The sequence below is a fragment of the Erythrolamprus reginae genome, chromosome 5, assembly GCF_031021105.1.
Source record: "Erythrolamprus reginae isolate rEryReg1 chromosome 5, rEryReg1.hap1, whole genome shotgun sequence".
In the NCBI taxonomy this organism is placed as follows: Eukaryota; Metazoa; Chordata; class Lepidosauria; order Squamata; family Dipsadidae; genus Erythrolamprus; species Erythrolamprus reginae.
This window is the reverse complement of record NC_091954.1, coordinates 64,947,727-64,968,941: the sequence shown is the minus strand read 5'-3', so window position 1 is coordinate 64,968,941 and position 21,215 is coordinate 64,947,727. Positions and strand designations below refer to the sequence as shown.

The 21,215-nt window shown below is 41.4% G+C and overlaps 1 protein-coding gene across 1 annotated transcript in view; it reads left to right on the top strand.

The window, feature by feature from the left end:
* PDZD7 (PDZ domain containing 7) overlaps positions 1-21,173 on the top strand; it is a 39,257-nt gene extending 18,084 nt beyond the window's left edge. The window contains exons 10-15 of the mRNA XM_070752850.1: positions 2,160-2,251; positions 4,627-4,730; positions 8,452-8,523; positions 10,917-11,534; positions 15,356-15,456; positions 20,476-21,173. Coding sequence (XP_070608951.1) covers positions 2,160-2,251; positions 4,627-4,730; positions 8,452-8,523; positions 10,917-11,534; positions 15,356-15,456; positions 20,476-20,622 — 1,134 coding nt within the window. The 3' untranslated portion in view covers positions 20,623-21,173. The remainder of the gene's footprint in view (positions 1-2,159; positions 2,252-4,626; positions 4,731-8,451; positions 8,524-10,916; positions 11,535-15,355; positions 15,457-20,475) is intronic.
* The last annotated feature ends 42 nt before the right edge of the window (positions 21,174-21,215 follow it).

Sequence of the window (21,215 nt, the reverse complement as noted above, 5' to 3'; positions counted from 1 at the left end):
CTTAATTCATTCCATGACCAGGTTCTTAAGTAGAAACGTTTGTAGGTAGAAGCAATTATTTCCATAGGAATCAATGTAAAAGCAAATAGTGCGTGCAAATCCATTAGGAAAGAAATAAAAGCTCGGAATTTGGGTGGGAGGATGAGGAGTAAGAAGAGGAGGAGGACAGTCGCTGGCCAGAGCAAAGGGACTGTTTCTTTTCTCTGGGTGCTGGCAAAGGTTTATTCCCTCTCCAAGCACCCAGAGAAAGAAAAAAGTTCCGTTCACTCTGGACTGCCAAACCCTCCTTAAGCACCAACCGAAAGGCTCCTCTGGCAGCCCAGAAAAGCCCAAGATGGCCGGGTTTAAAGGGGGAATGGCAGGAAACTGGCCGGGCCTTTGTGCCGCTCTCAAATTTCCTAACAATTTTTTCCGGGCGCGGATTCTTAAGTAGAAAATGGTTCTTAAGAAGAACCAAAAAAATCTTGAACACCTGGTTGTTATTTAGAAAAGTTCTTAAGTAGAGGTACCATTATATTGTCCTCTAATTGTGCTGAACTACCACCACTGTAAAACATTGTAACTCGATATTCTATTTTCTATATTTTCTTGCAGAATTGTTATTAGTTGGCTTGCTTTCTTGTACTTGGGATAATTCACCCTGAATCCCTGTTTTATAAATATACATCTATGCACATGCATACCGAGACTTGCATAGTGTGAGGGTGCCTTAGTTCAGGATGTCTTAAATTAGCAAAACTATTTTAAAATTATTATTATTTATTTAAATTAAATTGGAAGAGGAAAAAGACAAAACAAACAGACAGAAAATTATGGTGCAAATAAACACATTCTTAAGAAAAAAGGCAACATATACAAAGTGTTTAACAATGAAAAAGAAGCAAAAATATATTGGTTTAACAGTTAACATACTTTCCAAATATAAATATTATTCAAACATACAGTAGTTTAAATGAAATTTCTCCCGTTCTTCATGTCATGTGTTAGCTTAAAGGCCAAATTAGGCTGGGAACTCTGGAATCTTTCCCAGAGGGAACAAGATTGTGGAAAGCTAGTTTAACCTCTTGAAATCAATACTGCCATTTGATTGACAGGCTTACTAATCTGAATAAAAGCTATTTTTTTCAGAAGAGAATATTCTCTTGATTTATATACCTATCATATGGAGTTTGACAACTAGACAACATAAATGGGTTCTCCACGCCTTAACTATGCCCAAAAGACTAATATCACAGCTTTGGAAATAAAAATGTGGCCTCGTTTATTCAGCAAATGGAAAAACTGATTATTATTACACTTGCCACCTATAAGTGGATTGCCTATATACAGACTTTGTACAGGCAGGTATAATAAAATATGGAACTCATTTATGCAAAATACAACAAAGTAAAAGTGGATAGTTATGTAAGTGTATTAGAAATAAATATATATACAGTACTAGCATCTTCCATTTCTTATCATCTATAGCAATGTTTCCCAACCTTGGCAAGTTGAAAATATTTGGACTTCAACTCCCAGAATTCTCCAGCCAGCGAATGCCGGTTGGGGAATTCTGGGAGTTGAAGTCCAAATATCTTTAAGTTGCCAAGGTTGGGAAACACTGATCTATAGAACAGCCATTAGAGGGAGCTTTGAACTAATGCATAGTAGAAATTTATGTCCAGAGTACAAGTAGGTAGTTATTGGAAGACATTACTTTTCAAAATTCATAAAACATGAAAGAAGAATGAAGGGAAAAGACAACTGTGCAATTCTATATTTAATGCGGCTTGGTCTCTATTAATAGAGTTAATTTTGCTCCCCTTAAACTGCCTGTGGGAATTCTATATTTTCTCGAATTCTTGAAGTCAGACTATAGAAGGACGAGCATAAGGGACACAGGTGGCCATCAAAGTGATAGTGTAACCAAAATAGTTATGGAGTGGGGAGTAGGCTGTTCACATAATTCCCAAACCAGAATAACCAAATTTAGCATCTATTCCAGTGTTTCCCAACCTTGGCAACGTGAAGATATTTGGACTTCAACTCCCAGAATTCCCCAGCCAGCAGATGCTGGCTGGGGAATTCTGGGAATCGAAGTCCAAATATCTTCACGTTGCCAAGGTTGGGGAACACTGATCTATTCTATATTTCACGTTGATCATTTTTTGCTCCAATAGTACATCCGAGAAGGTGGAGTAGAAGACCTGGTGAGGCCATTGTTGGCAATTCTTGACCGTCCTGAGAAGTTGCTGCTTCTCCGAGACATCAGGTAAGAATAAGCTCAGGCATCCTGAGAAATTTAATAGTTTTGGAATGGCTCAGAGAGACCCAGGTTTGAGATCCGGTCCGGCCACAGACCTCACGAGGTAACTTTGGGACAGCTGTTCCCTCTCAGCTAAATATAACTGAGTAGGATGGTTGCCCTGAGAGGAAGATAAGAGAAAACTCTGCCTTGAACTCCCTGAGGAGAAACAGGGCCTATGTCAGTGATGGCGAACCTTTTTTGGTTCACGTACCAAAAGGAAGTGTGCATGCACTAGTGCATACGCACATGCCCATACCCATTCCCTTCGTCCCACGCATGCTCGCCTCCTGCGCTGCCCCTGTACATGCGCACAACCCCCTCCAGCTCCCGCTCATGCGTACAGCCTCACTGAAGCCTGGGACAGTGAAAAAACAACTAAATGACCAAACCGGAAGTTCGTAAAAACAGACATCCGGTTGCCTTTTGGGCTGTTTTTCGCACTCTGGGGCTTCAGGAAGCTGCCCTGTAGTCTCTGGAGTATGAAAAACAGCACAACGGGCAAACAGGAAGTTCATTTTTCTGAACTTCCGGTTTGCTCATTGGCCGGTTTTTCACACTCCCTGAAGCCTCCGGTGGGCGAAACAGACGTCCCCAAGGCTGAACTGGAGCTGACATAGGGCAATGCCTCGTGTGCTTTCCAATATTCGCCATCACCACTATATATTATGAACACATTTCGTACTGTTCCTTACCTAGGCTTCCTTTAAAAAGCATGAAGCAATGTCTTAGTCCTGGCAGAACTTCTTTTATTTATACGACTGTGAATTCCTTCCATTCACAATATGCAAGGCTTGGCAAGCAGTCTTTCAGAGGGCTATTTATCAACACCAAATTTATCTCATTTGGAACGCGGCCAGAGGACTAGTTTCCAAATGTAGGGCAAGGCAAAACTTGCCACAGAGTCTATTAGAGTCACAAATAGATCTTTCCACTCATGAAAGGACCAAATGAACTAATTGTTTCCTGCAAAAGCCCATGTCCCATCCGCTCCTCTTTTGTTTCTTATGGGAGGGGCCAATCATCTTCATGGTAAGACCTTACACCCAAGTTGACCCTACTTTCTTAATTGCTTTTGTCTTCTGGTAGCTCTATGCATGCGCACCCGGGAACAGGCTCCAGCTATTTTTCTGCCTCACTGATGCCTGACTCCAGAGGCAGCTGATAACTACCAGATAGCCTTTGCCCTGTCTCTGCCTCCAATGCAGAGTCGTCGTCCGAGCCTTTCCCAGATTCCAGGACTGGCCCATGTTTCTCCCCAACCTCCGCATTGCCTGAATCTGCTGCCAGCTCTACTGAGTGCTGATGGGAAACAGCACGTACATAAACACACACGCACAAACAAATATAAGAACCTAAGAAGAGCCATGCTGAATCAGGCCAAAGCCCATCGAGTCCAGCATTCTGTGTCACACAGTGGCCCACCAATTGTCCATGGGGATCTTGAGCAGAAAGAGAAGGCAAGACCCTCCCTTTCCCTTGACCCCCAACAAATGGTACTCAAGAGAATCCTGCCTGCCTCAACCAACATAGAGGCGGCACATAGACATCCGTTTCAATAAGCACCGATAGACTTGGCATCCATGAATCTGTCTAATCCTGCCTTGAAGCTATCAAGGCTGACAGCTGTCACAACCTCTTCTGGAAGTCAGTTCCATAAACCAACAACTCTCTGGGTGAAGAAATGTTTCCTTGATTTTTCCTCACTTTCTTACCTATGAGCTTTAAGGAGTGCCCCCTTGTCCTAGTATTGTGTGATAGAGAAAAGAGTTTTTCTCTATCCACCTTTTCTATCCCATGCATGATTTTATACACTTCAATCAAGTCAACACAAACACACGAGTATAAAGGACATTTTATAGTTATATGCAGATTATTGTTATATGCTGTTTTATTCTGTTGTTAGCCGCCCCGAGTCTGCGGAGAGGGGGGGGGGCATACAAATCAAATCAAATCAAATCAAATCAAATCAAATCAAATAAATAAATAAATAAATAAATAAATAAATAAATAAATAATTTTTTTAGGATACAACTACTGTACTGTGATTCTTTCAGCAATTTAATAGCCTTCCTCAAGCAGCCAGCTTCTCAATGTGTTGGACTATAATGCCTATAATGCATGTACAATGCCTATACAATGCCTGCAGACATTATCTTAACTGCTGTAGGTAATGCAATATGTAGTCTTATATATCATGATTAGGAAACTATGATGGAATAATGTTACATGTGGGCTCCTTAAAATTGTGGTTATATTCACCCTTAGAAACACCTATATTATCTACTCGTGATCTGCATTATAGATCAATGATCTAGGATTTTTCTCCTTTTTTTCCCCAGAAATGTGATTGCATCTACAGATCTTGGTCGCTTTGACAGTATGGTTGTGCCCCTAGAAATGGAAGCCTATGATGCACTCAAGAGCAGAACAGACAAAGAAGTTTGTAAGAATAGCGTTTATTGTCTCTCAGAGTTTATTTATATTACGGATTGGCTGGATTTCAGGATTACCTACCTACTTTAGGATACATGGCTTTTCAAATCTTATAAAAAGAATTCTCTGGGTGGGCAGCATCACTTAAAAACAAATTGAAAACAGCCAAATGAAACACATTAATCAAAGATGGCACAAAAATAAAATAAATGTATGGCTATGCATGGTGGAAAATATTACTTCTCGTAAAGATTTATGACCAGGAAAAGAACATTTCAGATTATTTAGCCATTTTTTTTAAAGTCCAGGTAAAGAAAATAAAAATCTGAACTCAGTTACTATTTCTTACAAAGCAACATGATGTTCACATTACAGTGGTCCCTTGATTTTCGCGGGTTCAAACTTCGCGAAACGGCTATACCACGGTTTTTCAAAAATATTAATTAAAAAATACTTTGCTGTTTTTTTCCCTATACTATGGTTTTTCCCGCCTGGTGACATCATACGTCATCGCCAAACTTTCGTCCGCCTTTAATAAAAAGATTTTTTAATAAACTTTAATAAATAAACATGGTGAGTAATAATCTAAATTGTTGTTAAGGGAATGGAAATTGCAATTTAGGGGTTTAAAGTGTTAAGGGAAGGCTTGTGATACTGTTCATAGCCAAAAATAGTGTATTTACTTCCGCATCTCTACTTCGCGGAAATTCGACTTTTGTGGGTGGTCTCAGAACGCATCCCCCACGAAAATCGAGGGAACACTGTATTGCCTTTTAACGTCTCAGTACTGTATATACCAGCGATGGCATATCAAAAGATCAAAAAAGGAAAGATGGCACTCACAACTAGGTGACTAAAGCCCTTGACTTTTCTTTTCCAGTTCCCCCTTGCAGACATTCCTTGCAGACATGCTCTCTACATGGAGCTACCTTTGAAAAGCATTCGGAAACTACAAATTGTGCAAAATTCAGCCACGCGAGCAGTTATGGTCTTGCCCAAACACACGGATATTTCTCCAACACTCCGCGGTCTGCACTGGTTACCAGTTGGTTTCCAGACTCAATTCAAAGTGTTGGTTATAACCTATAAAGCCCTACATGGCATCGGGCCAGAATACCTGCAGGACCGCTTTCTGCCGCATGAATCCCAGCGACCGGTTAAGTCCCACAGAGTTGCCCTTCCCCAGGTCCTGTCAACTAGACAATGTTGTTTGGCGGGACCTGGGAGAAGTGCCTTCTCGGTGGGGGGCCCGGCTCTTTGGAATCAGCTCCCCCCAGAGATTTGAACTGCCTCCACCCTCCTCGCCCTCCGTAAAACCTTAAAGACCTATCTGTGCCGCCAAGCTTGGGGCCACAGACCCTTGTCCCCTGGCCAACAAATGTAGTATGCTTTGCAGTGTGAATGGGAACGAGTGACTTTAAATGTTACTAGAGTTTTAAAGTTTTTTTCTAGTGAAATTAATTGGATTTTTAGATTTCTACATTGTATATTGTTTGCTATTTTGTTATTATTTATTTATTTATTTATTTATTTATTCTTTGTCCAATATACAATACATATGAAAGGGAATAGACATTAAGTGATATATAAAAGATAGGAAGTGAAGAGGAAGAGAAGTAGGTGGGAAGGAAAGAATATATATGATAAAATGGAAAGGAAAGACAATTGGACAGGGGACGAAAGGCACATCAGTGCACTTATGTACGCCCCTTACTGGCCTCTTAGGAACCTGGAGAGGTCAATCGAGGAGAGTCTGAGGGAGAAATGTTGGGGGTTGACACTATTGAGTCAGGTAATGAGTTCCACGCTTCGACGACTCGATTGTTAAAGTCATATTTTTTACAGTCAAGTTTGGAGCGATTAACATTGAGTTTGAAGCTGTTGCATGCTCTTGTGTTGTTGCGGTTGAAGCTGAAGTAGTCATTGACCGGAAGGACATTACAGTGAATGATTTTGTGGGCAATACTTAAATCTTGTTTTAGGCGCCGCAGTTCTAAGCTTTCAAGATCCAGGATAGTTAGTCTGTTTTCGTAGGGTATTCTGTTTCGGGTGGAGGAGTGGAGGGCTCTTCTGGTGAAGTATCTTTGGACGTTTTCGAGAGTGTTGATGTCTGAGATGTGGTGAGGGTTCCAGACAGATGAGCTATATTCGAGAATGGGCCTGGCATAGGTTTTGTAGGCTCTGGTCAGAAGTGTGAGATTGCCAGAGCAGAAGCTACGTAGAATCAGGTTTACAACTCTTGAAGCCTTTTTGGCGATATTGTTGCAGTGGGCTTTAGCACTTAGGTCATTTGAAATTAGTATTCCGAGGTCTTTTACTGAGTGTGGGTTTGCTGTGAGAATTTGTTTGTTCAGTTCATATATGAGGTTTGGGTTCTTTTTGCCGATGTGGAGGGTAGAGCATTTGTTGGATGAGATTCGAAGTTGCCAGATGTTAGACCAATCTGAAACATAGTCAAGGTCTTTTTGGAGAGTGAGTGTGTTGTCAGTGGTGTTGAAAAGTTTTACATCATTGGCGAAGAGCACACAGTTGCTGTGAGCCGCCCCGAGTTCTTGGAGAGGAGCGGCATTCAAATCAAATTAAATCAAATCAAATCAAATCAAATCATGACAAGATCTGTTTTAGAGAAAGACTGCCATGTCAGATAAGGCCCTCTTCAGTCTGTATTGGCAGTGCAACCACAAGCCTTTTGCCTACATGAGGCAACCAAGAAAAAAGTGTCCATTTCCTATTCCCTCCCTTGCGAAAGTCAATCAAATTAGCATTGAATATCTCTTCAAGAGTTTCACAGCACAACAACCCAAGGAGGAGAAGGCAGTATATGGGGCACACAGCTTCTTCTCTTTTTAACACTTTACCGCTGCCCTTTAGGATCTGTATCTCTCCTTCATCTATGAAAAGTGGGAATATACTTCCCTTCTTTTCCTTCCTTGCAGATGTGATTCCCTTTTGGTTAAACAATTTTAATATCAAGCCGAGTCTATATAGAATGGTGATTAAAGACAGTGAAAGTTCACTAGGATAAGGAGGCAGCATGAGTTAAAATACATGTGCCGAAAGTCAAGAATTAAATATAGGAGATTTTGAAAAAAAAGAGGGATGATTATGATGGGTAAAAAGCTAGAGAAACATTTTAATCTGTTATGTAATGATAACAGAACTAGCCACTTAGGGAAAGATTTAGATGGAGGATGGGGAATAGGAAGGAAGGAGAGAAAGAGTAGAAAAAAGAAGGAAAGAGAATGGAAAGGTAGTAGGAGGGAGAAGGAGTAAGAAAGTAGGTAGTAGAGGCGGAATAGTCGCCTGAGATAGAAAGAGGGAAGTGGAGAGAAGAAAGCTGGATACAAATGAAATAATATAAAGCAAACCTGGAATGTGATTTAGTTTATTGTATTTGACTAATTTTATATATATTTATGTATCACATGTTTTGCTGAATTTTTTAAATTAAGGGAGACTAGGATAGCACTATTTCAGCCTTGTTCTGGCCTCATCTTTGCCTAGAGGCAAAAAGGAACTGTGATGTTCAATATCCCAGGGTGATCCGACAGAAGAAAAATAAAAAACTTTGGGGGGGGGGAAAGACAGTGAAAGCTTAATTTCAACTCTTCAACCACTGCCATAGTTGGAACTTGTGGGGCCTTAGTACTGGATCTACTTAATGTTGAATGGGGAGCATCTACAAGCACTTTCTGAAAGGCTTAGTGCTCTTTTTTTCTCCATGTCTACAGTGAGATCACCTGCCCTCCGCCCAGCACAGCATGAAACACCCCCAAAGAGGCATCTTATCACGCCAGTGCCTGGTGAGTTTTTATGTTACTCCCTTTCCACTCTCCTGTCCAGGGGTGGGATCAAAAATTTTTAGCAACCTGGTTGCTGGGTGGGCATGGCCATGGGGGTGTGGCCTACTTAGCCTCCGGCACCATGACGGGGAGTGCATTTTTGCCCTCTCTAGGCTCTGGAGGCATTCGTCAAACCTCCGGGAAGGTGTAAACAACCTCCCGCAGTACTTCCGATAGGCTGGTTTTTCGCCCTCCCAGAGCCTCCAGGCAGGTCCTACACTTAGTTTGCATTCAAAACTGGCCGGGTGGAGACTCCTGGTAGGGGAAGGGAGGAGTGGGCGGGGTCAGCCAATTGTTGCAACTACCGATTCGGTGAACTAGATGTAAAATTAACATCCAGTTTCCTAAAACCGGTCTGAACCTGTTGAATCCCACCCCTGCTCCTGTTCCTTTATCTACAATTGTAACAAAAGAGTTTGAGTTCTAGATTTGAAGAAAGTTATACAGATGTAATGTAGGTCTACGAGTTTAAATGTGCATGCTTCATCTCAGACACTGCATTTGTAACTATGCAGGATAATATTTTTAATATTTGGATTTATTAAATAAAAAGGAAGATGGGAGATCTGAACATTGTGACTCTGCCACTTAAAAATAATTCAAAGAACAATTAATTTGACAGAAATAATGTTGAATGGAAGTACCATTGGCATATCTGATATAAGCTAGGCAAACTACCCACCAAATAAGCTACAAAGGAGGAGATCTCTATTTTCGGAGAGGGGCGGCATACAAATCTAATAAATAATAATTATAATTATAATAATAATAATTATTATTATTATTAGTCCCATTTATTTATTAGTGCCATTTGTATGCCGCCCAACTCCCTAAGAACTCTGGGTGACTCACAATCAGAAGGAACAAAACATATAATATCAATATTAAAAAATAGCTTTAAAACAATTTAACAATTTAAAACCCACAGTAAAACCAAGCATATCCCTTTATGGATGGATCTCAGTGATTGATCACCTGGTCAGTGGCCCCAGGCCTGCCAGAAAAGCCAGATCTTTATAGCTTTTCAGAAGGCCAGTAGGGTGGGGGTAGTACAAATCTCTGGCAGTAGCTGGTTGCAGAAAGCCGGAGCCACCACAGAGAAGGCCCTCCCTCATGGCCCCGCCAGCTGACACTGTTTAGCTGATGGAACCCGGAGAAGGCCAACCCTTTGGGCCCTTATTGGTTGCTGGGAGCTATTTGATTAGTTCTGGGAGATCTAACATACACAGACACACAGCAACATGCTTATATGTCCAATTTCTGGAGTCAAATTTTCACTCCAGTTATATGAATAGGATGGAAGAGTCAGTAGAATTTGTTTAGAAAGGTGGTTGGGTCAACAGAGATGGTTGCAGATAAACGCAATAAGTAAATATTTGAATGAAAGGGAGAATAAAGAAGTATTATTAAGAGAAGAAACTCACAGAGAAAATATGAAAAGAAAAAAGGGATGATATAAAGGCACAAGCAAGTAATATATACAGAATGTTATCACAAGCGGAAGAGGGTGTGATAAAAGCATTAACCAGATGGTGGCAAAATGAATTACAAATAGACGAAAGAGAGATGAAGGATATAGTTGAAAATATACAGAAAATAAAGAACACAAGAGTTAGAGAAATGAGAAGGAAAATTTTACATAAGTGGTACTATACACCAACACAACTTGCATATTTTCAGAAGAAGGGGAAGGGTACCTGTTGGCATGGATGTCAAGAGAGAGTAGTTTTTATGCATATGTTCTGGGAGTGTTCAGTAGTACAGAAATTTTGGAAAGAAGTGTAAGATGAAATGAACAGGATGTTAAATATTAACTGGACAATCACAAAAGAAATGGCAGTACTAGTAAAAAAAAAGGGAGATTTAAAAGAATTTAAGGAAATAAAAGTAGCAGCATTGGAAAGCGCTCAAGCAGTAATTGTATTGGGTTGGAAAGAAGCAGCAAAATGGACGATACAAAATTGGTATCGGTACATGGTGGACCACATTCACTTTGAAATTATGGAGGTAAGGATGAACATGTACAATGAAAATAAAATGAAGAAACTGATGGAACGATGGGACATGGTGAGAGGTTATATGACAAGTAGAATTTGTGATCTAGCCATAAAGAATAAATTAGAGTCACTCTTTGATATGTAAATAAAATGCAGATCCTAGCTTAGAAGAACGTTAAAGGTGTTTGTACAGACCCTCCAATTGGTGGTGGGGTATGTATGTTGTTAGGTGGTGGGTGCACCTTCACAGGGCAGTGTTTTATGTTGTATGACGTGCAGTCTGTGTGTGTAACATCTAAAAACCCAATAAAATATATATATTTAAAAATAGCAATTTTATCTTGTGAATCTGGTTAGATTTCAGGGGTAGCTTTCTTCTGAAACCCGTGATGACCAGCAGGGCAAATGGAGAGGAAGAACACAAGGAGATGCTGACGGATGCCATGGAAAGGCTGCAGCTCTCTCCCAGACATGGGCAGACTCAACCCCAAAACTATACTCCTCTTGCTGATGTGCCAGTGGATTCCTTTATTCCCAACAGAGTCTCTTCCCCAGTGGCCGGTGGCAAAGAACCCCTTTGGAGCCTAACTAAACCTACAAAATCTTCTATGAGCTCCCTACACACTGTACCCTCTCAGGTGCAATCCTTGGATCACAGAGATGGACAACCTGGCAGAGAGAAGCCTCCTTCTTCAAAATCAAGCCATAGACAGGCTGCAGCATGGGGACCACATAGAGAAATCATGCCTGCCAGTGACACCCTGTATTCTGTTATTAATCGGCCACGCAGAGCTAGGCCCCTGCTCTCACAGCTCTTCAAGGAAGCCTCAGCTACTAGCAAGGTAATGCAAGCAGTAATGGGAGGAGAGACCCCAGAGAACCTGCTCCAAAATGGCCCCAGTGACAAGGAGGAGGAGGAGGAGGAGGAATATGAAGTGGTGACTGTCAACCTATCCAAGAACAAGCAATCTCTGGGTAAGCAGAGCTATCTAAATTGAAATGGAGAGAAACATTCCTATGGCTAATCACATTTGGTGTCATGAATAGGTAGCAAATTATGAGTTATAACACTGGTAACAATTGCATTTGTTCTTACTTTTCAGGGGCTTTTATGACTCATATGCACATTTTCTTTTAAAAGCTGGGTTCTTTTAGTTGAGCTAGGTCAGTGAGTGAGTAGGTGGCATGCGGAGCCATATCTGCTGGCACACGAGCCGTTCCCCTAGCTTAGCTCCAAAGTGCATGAGTCTGCCAGCCAGCTGGTTTTTGGTTCGCACAGAGGCTCTGGGAGGGCTTTTTTTTGGCTTCCAGAGAGCCTCCAGGGGGATGGGGAGGGTGTTTTTATTTTCCCATGGCTCCAGGGAAGACTTTGGATCCAGGGGAGGGCAAAACATGAGCCTACTGGGCCCACCAGAAGTTGGGAAACAGGCCATTTCTGGGCTCCAGAGAGCCTCCGGGAGGTGAGGGAAGCTGTTTTTGCCTTCCCAAGGCATTGAATTATGGGTGTGGACACTTATATATGTGTGATAGCACACGCACACACACACACTCTTTCTGCTCCCAAGGAAAAAAAGATTCGCCAGCACTAAATTAGGTGGTTTTTAACTTTTTGGACTTAGGATGTTTTCTACTGTTTTATATACAGTGGTACCTCGTGATACGAACCCCTCATCATACGAACTTTTCGAGATACAAACCCAGGGTTCGGAATATTTTTGCCTCTTCTTACGAACTTTTTTCACCTTATGAACCTGCCGCCGCCGCTGGGATGCCCCGCCTCCAGACTTTCGTTGCAAGCCAAGCGATCCCCTGAGGCTCCTCTCCATGGGAAACCCCACTCCTGACTTCCGTAAAAATGCGATGCTGTAGGGAAATCCCAGGAGGGGAATCCCAGGATCCAAAAAACGGGCAGGGTAGGGGGGATAAAAACAGGAAGAAAAGACTCATGGAGCTCAAGGGAGGAGAAAGTATCTCTCCTTGGATTCAGAACAAGAGTTAATGATACAGCCACGCATGCGGAGAGCGATGCATAGGCAGAAACAACTGAGAGATTATTATCAAAGAAAATGAGGCCACCTGTGGTTGGGTGGGGCTGTGGTAATTAGTGAGGCTGCTATAAAGAGCAGCCTGTGGGTTTGGCCATTGTGGAGGATTATCTGATCGTTATGTTTCATGCCTGCCTTGCTGACTTCGACCTTGGTGTTGCTTTGTCCCCGCTTTGAAACTAAACCAGGGCAAAGGGTGTTTCACTTTGTGAAAGAAGAAGGACTGTGAATTGCCTCACAGCTGCAAGCTAAGTATCTCAGAACTGATAAGGGACTTGTACAAATTACCAGTTTGTTTGGAGACGAGTGCTCTTTGCTATACCAAAAGAGAACTTAGTTTATTTGGATTTTCGGTATAAAGAACATTGTTTTGAATTTTCAAACATGTGTGTGTCTGAAATTTGTACCTGTGAATTTTCGGGAGGATTCTACCAGAGAGCCCGACAGAACACCAACCATCAGCTGTTTCAGGCTGCAGGGATTGCCATTGCCTGTTGCCTCCTCTGCATGCCCCATTTTCAGTCTCTGTAGCCCAGTTTTCTGCCCATGCTGATCCCCGCTGCCCAGGACAAGCAGAAAACGGGGCACGCAGAAGCAGAAAATGGGTGTGCAAAGGCTGAAAACTGGATGTAGAGGTTGAAAATGGGGTGCACAGAGGTGGCAATAGGCTATGGCAATCCGTGCAGCCTGAAACAACTGATTGTCGGTGTTCTGTCTGGGTTCCCCCAGACGCCAACACCAACTAAAAAGAGTAGCCAGACACGCTGGTAAAAAGCAAAGTCATTTTATATCTTTGAAAACAAACACAGATAACAAAAACTGTTCTTACAAACTGGAATGCTGTGAAGCTTCACAGAAGAGTCACGACGGCCAGACAATATAACAGGCTTCTTGCTGGCACACACACCACTGTAGATAATAAAACCCACGCCTCCCCCCAAGTTTTCAGCCTTCGAGGCCACAAGCCAGAATCAGAGACGCCAAGGATCGAAGCAAGGTCACAGGACTCCCAAAAGATAACTCTCCACAATACAGGAAGGGCGGGCCTGCCTTTTCAACCTTTCTGAGGAGAACCACACCCAAACCCAGCTGTTGCCTATTAGGGATGGAAATACCTGGCTAATTGTCCCCTTCTTTGTGCTGCCCTTCTCTGCCTCATATCTATGATGGCTTGTGCGTTCTCATCTAATGACTCCAGGCTACTCGCTGGGGAGGGCTCCCCCCGGGGGTCTCAGGCTGTTCCCCTTCCTCCTCGTCCTGACATTCCTCTTCCCCGTCTGCCTGGTCCTCCTCCTGTTCCTCGTCCTCCCCCTCTGAGCATGGAGCCGGCAGAGTTCCAGCTGTTCCCTGAGGAGCCTCAGACTGAATCACAACAGTCGGGAGGCCGATCCAACCAACAATCAGCTGCTTGTGCTAATCCGACTGTGCTGAAACTGAAACTGCAACAGGCTGTTTTCTGTTTGCTGCAAAGAAGGAAATTGCTGGGAGGCAGAGGCAGATTTTTTTCTCCTTCTTTTCCTCCCTAAAAGCTAGGTGCATCTTATACTTCTGAGCAACTTATACTCCAAATAAATGTGGTAAATGTATACCTTTCCATGCAGATATTATGCTGTGTGGATTTTCAGCAAATGTTAGCAATGTATGTAGCAATGAGTACTGTAGAACTGAAAATTAATGTATCAAAGACCAGCTAGTCTAAAACAAACAATTGGAAACTATGAACAAAGGTGAAAAACTAGAACGAGTAAAGTGTGATGATGCCATTTATAAGAGTGCTTGGGCCCAATTGCAGAAATAAGAGTTGATTATATCAGAAAAAACCAAAAGTGAAACATAGTGAGCATGGGTTACTGAAGAAGTATGATAAACAAGGATAGGGCAAAAAATGAATGGGTACCGAATGATTATGGACTGAATGCAAAAGTGAGACTCAAGCACAAAAGAACATTGAGTTCGTCTTATGAATGAGGATTGATTTGGGGAAAATGTGTAAAGAGTGAATAACATGAGAGCAAGTAGAAGATTGAGGAAGCATAATTGGATGGAGTTTATGGGATCATGAAGAAATGTTGTGTTGTTTCTTTTACTTTTCTTTTACATTCTGTAAATGTTGTGTTGTTTCTTTTACTTTTCTTAATGTAAATAATTGATAGATATTTTTAAAAAGTAGAAGAAGAGGGAGAGATGAAACTGTGTATAGCATATAGTAAAAGTAAGGTTAGTTTAACAGAGTATGGAGAAGTATAGTAAATGGTGTAGGTGTCAATTAGATTTGCACTTGTCAAATGGGTTGGAAGAAATTAGATTGCCATTTGCGGATTACAGTAGTACAGAATCCTTTAAACCAGGGATCTCCAATCTTGGCAACTTTAAGATTTGTTTGTTTGTTTGTTTATTTGATTTCTATGCTGCCCAATCCGGAAGGACTCAAGGTGGCTTACAACAGTAATAAAAAATACAATAAAATAGATACAAAGATAAAAGGAGTCGAACATTGTGGAATCCCAGAATTCCTCAGCCAGCTTTACTTGTGTGAGAGACTACCAGGAAATCCCAGGTCAGAATAGGAGGTTTAAAAAACATCCTGGAAGAAGACAATGACAAACTCTTTACATAGACATATACGCAGGCATGTTGGTGAAGTCATCAGTAGCCAAGTTTAATGTGCAGGATGCTTACCCTTAAGACTGATATAATTTTATCTGAGATGAATTTGAGAAAGCTTAAACACAACACTGTTTTGTTTTCTAGGCATCAGCATTTCAGGAGGAATAGAATCCAGATTGCAGCCAATGGTGAAGATAGAGAAGATATTTCCTGGGGGAGCAGCGTCTCTGAGTGGAGAACTGGAGGTAGCTGAAGCAGTAGTAAGGGGGAAATGGGGATCTGTCATTACTACTAGATGGACAAATAGGAGATCCAGATGCTCATTTCTTTCTTCAGCAGCTTATGCTCTAAAACCACGATCAACTTATTTATTTTATTGATCTTATTTTTGTCAAATACGTATTGGTAGTATACGAAGAAATGACAGTTTATATACATAATATTGGTACTAATAAGAGACTTAGGACAGGGACAGTAGGCATGCTGGTGCACTTACACACGCTGCTTACTGACCTCTAAGGAATCAGGTGAGGTCAACAGTAGACACCCAAGGGTAAAGTTTTGGGGTTTGGTGATGAAACAAGAGAGTCCAGTAGTGAGTTCCATGCATTAATAACTTGGTTGCTGAAGTCATTCTTCAGCTCTAGTTTGGAGCGGTTTACTTTGAGTTTGTATCTGTTATGTGCTCATGTATTGTTGTGGTTGAAGCTGAAGTATTCATTGACATGAAGGATGTTGTAGCAGATGATTTTATGGCCTATGCTTAGGTCATGTTTAAGGCAATGTATTTCTAAGCTTTCTAAGCCTAGGATTTCAAGTCTGGTTGCATAGGATATTCTGTTTATTAATTAATTTATTAATTGGATTTCTATGCCGCCCCTCTCTGTTGTGGTTAGCTCTGGCCCAGCTCCTGCCCCAAGGAATGTGGAGGTGGATGTGGGGGAAACATCCACATGCCACAGGCCTGTTTTGTTCCTGATAGAATCTGCCGACGAAGTCTCCTCTGACAAAGGAAGCATGAGTGACAGGGAAGAGGGGAGTTTGGCAGACAGCCCAGGAGGAGATCAATCATCCTTATCATCCCTGGATTCTGAACAAGAACTTATGATGGACCCACGCATGCATAGAGTGATGCATAGGAGAAAACAACTGAAGGATTATTACAGGAGATAAGTGAGGTCACCTGTGGTTGGGTGGGGCTGCTGTAATTAGTGCTACAGATAAAAAGAGCAGCATGCTGGTTTAGCCTCGTGGAAGTTTACCTGATTCATAGTTTCATCAAGATCATGGTTTTCTGTTTCTCTGTTCAAGACTGTGTGTGGAATTTCTGGACTTTGGAATTGGACTCAATTTCCCAGTTATTGGGTGAGAAATTGGATTGCATTTAACCTGTGCCTTGTGTGTACCAGAAAATCCCTTTGACATTTAAAAAGGGAGGTTTTTTTCTGCTTTTCTGTTGATAAAGACTTCCCCCCCCCCTTCTATTGTGTGGTGTGTGTCGGTTTGGACTAATTACCCTGTAATTACAGGCGGTTGGGACACGCCGGCAGAACACTCTCCATGGACTTGGAGACTGTTACAAGTGGAGGAGTGGAGGACTCTTCTTGTAAAGTATCTCTGGATGTTATCTAATGTATTTCTGTAGGAGATGTGGTATAGGTCCCAGACAGATGAGTTGTAATCAAGGATTGGTCTGGCGAAAGTTTTGTATGCTTTGGTTAATAGAGTGATATTACCGGAGATAATTTATTTTTAATTGAAATTTTAATTTAGTAATTATATTTTTAACCACCTTCTTGTGAATTGACAGTAACAGACTTGCACAGTTCATTTTCTTTCAAAAGAATTTTTTATCAATTAAACTGCATAAATTAATCACTTCGGAAACTCTGTTGGAAAGAGGGATCAATTTAGCAGACAGTTTAGAGCGACTGTAGAATGTGCCGTTTTTATTTTGGATTATTCAGTCCGGGATGATTTCCATACTGTAATCACCACAAACATAGACCATGCAGACCACAAGTGTGTGAAATTTGATTGCATCCCGTGATGTATCACAAAGTATCGTGATGATATTTTGCCTTTGCGAGCCAGGATGGGCATGGGGTGTATGTGACACATCCAGCCCATTGGTTGCCAGTTTGACACCCCAGATCCAGACTATCCCCAACTTGGAGAATGAGGATAAAGATGAACAAATTTTTTTGCAGAAACACATTCGGATTTGAAGGACTGAAGAGGACAATTAACCATCTTCCCTCCTTCTTCTGACCGCATTGAAGACTTCGCCATTCTCTCATATCAGTCTGTCCCATTTTGTTCATTTAAAGTGATTCCTACCCTACACGAAACAAACCTCATTGTGCTTCCTAACTAAAGGCCTAGCAACACACACACACACCATTGTGCCATTCAGGGTCCCTCATAGTTCAAGGCACTGCGCAACATTTCCCAAGGCCTCTGTAATGAAGCTAGGGGTTGACAAAGAGCCATTGTGGGCTTTGGCCAGCTAGCCCGCCCACCAGGCTGGTCTAATTAGATTTTCCTCTTTGGAGGCCTCTTTCCTTTAGCGGTTACAGGTTTGGTTTATGCTGCTTTGGATTAAAGCCCCAAATGGCCTTAGGTTGCTAGGGCAGATGACAATGGGAGTGACTGGTTTAAAAATACAGGTGAAACCCATTTGCAGCTCAAAAACTTCAATAGAATCCAGAGCTTCTAATTTATTAACAGGAACTGGTCAATAACAGTCATATTTTATTTATTTATTGTCCAATACACAATACATATGGAAGAGAATAGACATGAAGTAATATATATAAAGATATGTAAAAATAGAGAAGATATATGAAAGGAAGAAAATATATATGACATATGAGATAAAGGAAAGACAATTGGACAGGGAACGAAAGGCACACTAGTGCACTTAGGTACGCCCCTTACTGACCTCTTAGGTACCTGGAGAGGTCAATCGTGGATAGTCTATGGGAGAAATGTTGGGGTTAGGGGTTGAGATACTCATAGTAAAATATATCTAAGAAATAATAGAAAAGAAGATAAAGTAATAGAACATATCAATGAAAGAATAGAAGAAGAGATATAGGAATAGAAGAAAGGTATAGGAGATATAGGAGAGCAATAGGACAGGGGACGGAAGGCACTCTACTGCACTTATTTTATTTTTATTTTATTTATTTAGATTTGTATGCCGCCCCTCTCCGCAGACTCGGGGCGGCACTTGTACTCGCCCCTATCATGCTAGTGTTTTAGTGACTTTACAGCTATCCAGTCTATTCCTGAACCCAGTTTCAAGCCTTGACACCTTTTTTCAAGCCCCTTCCATCTGTGAGCAGATTCCTCCTTCTATTGTTAACAGTACTGAAAAGGGTCGGGGGCACTTCCTGCAGCTTTCCTCTTGCATTAGATTGAAAATGCCAAATGCTAAAGTTATTCTGTGAATTCAGACTTGCAGCTGAATGGCAACATCAGGGTTTGAGTTGGTGAATCCTTAATCCTGTTCTTTTCTGCTTGCTCTGGAAATAAAGAAACTTACGGAAATTAAGACTAAGAAAACCTTTAATTTCCTATCCCAAAGCTGTTTTTTTCAAGAGGCAATTGGACTTTCTGGTTTTTCTTTGAAGACGTTTCACTTCTCATCCAGATGAGAAGGAAACATCTGGATGAGAAGTGAAACGTCTTCGAAGAAAAATCAGAAAGTCCAGTTGCCTCTTTAAAAAGCACCTTTGGGACAACCAATACCTGGATGATTGATAATCTTCATAGACCTTTAGTGTCCTACTTATTTACCTGCGGATAAAGTGGGGGTATGGATTAGGAGTTGAGAACAGGTTAGAAGATCCAATTTGGGATCTTTTTTGGTGACCCAACGATGCCAATTTTTCTTTGATCCATTTCTATACCACTGAAATATTTAAAATATTTTTCTCCCATTTGGGAGGGATTTTTAATTATCCCTTATGAAAGATGCAGTTGGGAATTTAAAAAAAAACCAAGAATATTGGAAGATAATCCAGCTGTTGTGAAAATGACATGCAGAAGAGCTCTTACCTAAGACCTAGTTAAAATGCAGAAACTCGGGATAACAGGGAACCTTCAAAGTTTTACTGAAAATAAGTTTCTTATGTGCAAAAGGTATCTCTTTGAATTTGATATGGAAATATTGGAAGGTTCAGAAATGCTATCAATGCTATTAAACTATTCACTAATATTAGCTCTTCAAAATTTCCATGTACATATCCAATATATCCAGCTAGTCCTTGGCTTATGACCACAACCGAGTCCAAAATTTTGGTTGTTAAGCAAGGTTGAGTGAGTTGTAACCCATTTTTACCATCTTTTTTTGCCATAGTTATTAAACAAATCATTGCAGTCATTAAGCGAATTCGGCTTGTCAGAAATCAACTGGGAAGGTTACGAATGGCAATCACATGACCTCAGGATAGTGCAACTATAAAGCCCTTCATGGCACCGGACCAGAATATCTCCAGGACCGCCTTCTGTCGCACAAATCCCAGCGACCAGTTAGGTCCCACAGAGTTGGCCTTCTCCGGGTCCCGTCAACTAAACAATGTCGTTTGGCGGGACCCAGGGGAAGAGCCTTCTCTGTGGTGGCCCCGACCTTTTGGAACCAACTCCCCCCAGATATCAGAGTTGCCCCCACCCTCCTTGCCTTTCGTAAGCTCCTTAAAACCCACCTCTGTCGTCAGGCATGGGGGAATTGAGACTTTCGCTCCCCCTAGGCTTATAAAATTTATGCATGGTATGTTAGTATTTATGATTGGTTTCTAAATTGGGGTTTTAAATTAACTTAAATATTAGATTTGTTTACATTGTATTATTATTGCTGTGAGCTGCCCCGAGTCTGGGGAGAGGGGCGGCATACAAATCTGATAAATAAATAAACAAACAAACAAACAAACCGTCTTATTTATTTATTTTTATTTATTTATTAGATTTGTATGCCACCCCTCTCCGTAGACTTACATACATGTCAGTTGCCATGCGCCTAAATTTTGATCACAACTGTGGGGATGCGACAGTGGTGTGTGTGTGTGTGAAAACTGGTCATAAGTCACTTTTTCAGTGCTGCTGTAACTTCAAGTGATCATTAAACAAATGGTTGTAAGTCGAGGACTACCTATAATCAGTGATCAACGACACATCAAATCTGAAAAGGGTAGAATTGTAATTTTCTGTGCTTTTGCCATTTTTCATTGTTGTCCCACTCTTTTCTTTGTTTTTGCTAGGCTGGCTATGAGCTGGTTGCAATAGAGGGGGAGAGTCTACAGAATGTAACACACCAGCGAGCTGTGGACATCATCCGCCAAGCCTACCGCAACAAAGCTAAGGAGCCCATGGAGATTGTGGTGAAGGTACCGAAGAAACTCAAATAAATGTTGCAAATCAAGCAGTCAATGCTGAAGAATGTGGTCGGCTCAGAAATCAGAGCGCTGAGACGCGACTGTTAATGAAGAATCCGTTTAACTACACCTGCTTATTGTTCAGAAAGATAGGGTTCCTGGGAAACCAATTGGTAGCAGAGTTACTAAAATGCCTGCCTCTCAGCAAGCTTTCAGGATTAATGGAGCAAGTAACAGCTTTCCAGTTCTGGAGAAGCTTTTTTGGAACAGGACCAGGCAAGATCAAAGATCACATTGACCAAGTCAAGCAACCAATATTGTTTCCAAAACTACAATTAGCTACAAGTGGACAGCTGTCACAAAGAGCAATTGTTTTGGAATGAGTTGGCATCTCAGTGGATGAAATACTGGTTTTGACATTCCGACCCACCCCAGCTGACACTCCTAGATGACAAGGTCAGTTCCAGCTAACTGGAGCCAGAAGGAAAGGACTACAAAGAAAGGTCAATATTAATCACTGGAGGGATGTTTGTTAATTCAGGTTCAGTAATGGACCACAGCATTAAATTTAATTCATTTACTTACACTCATGCCTTTGTAAGTGAACCATAAAGTTTGAAAGACAA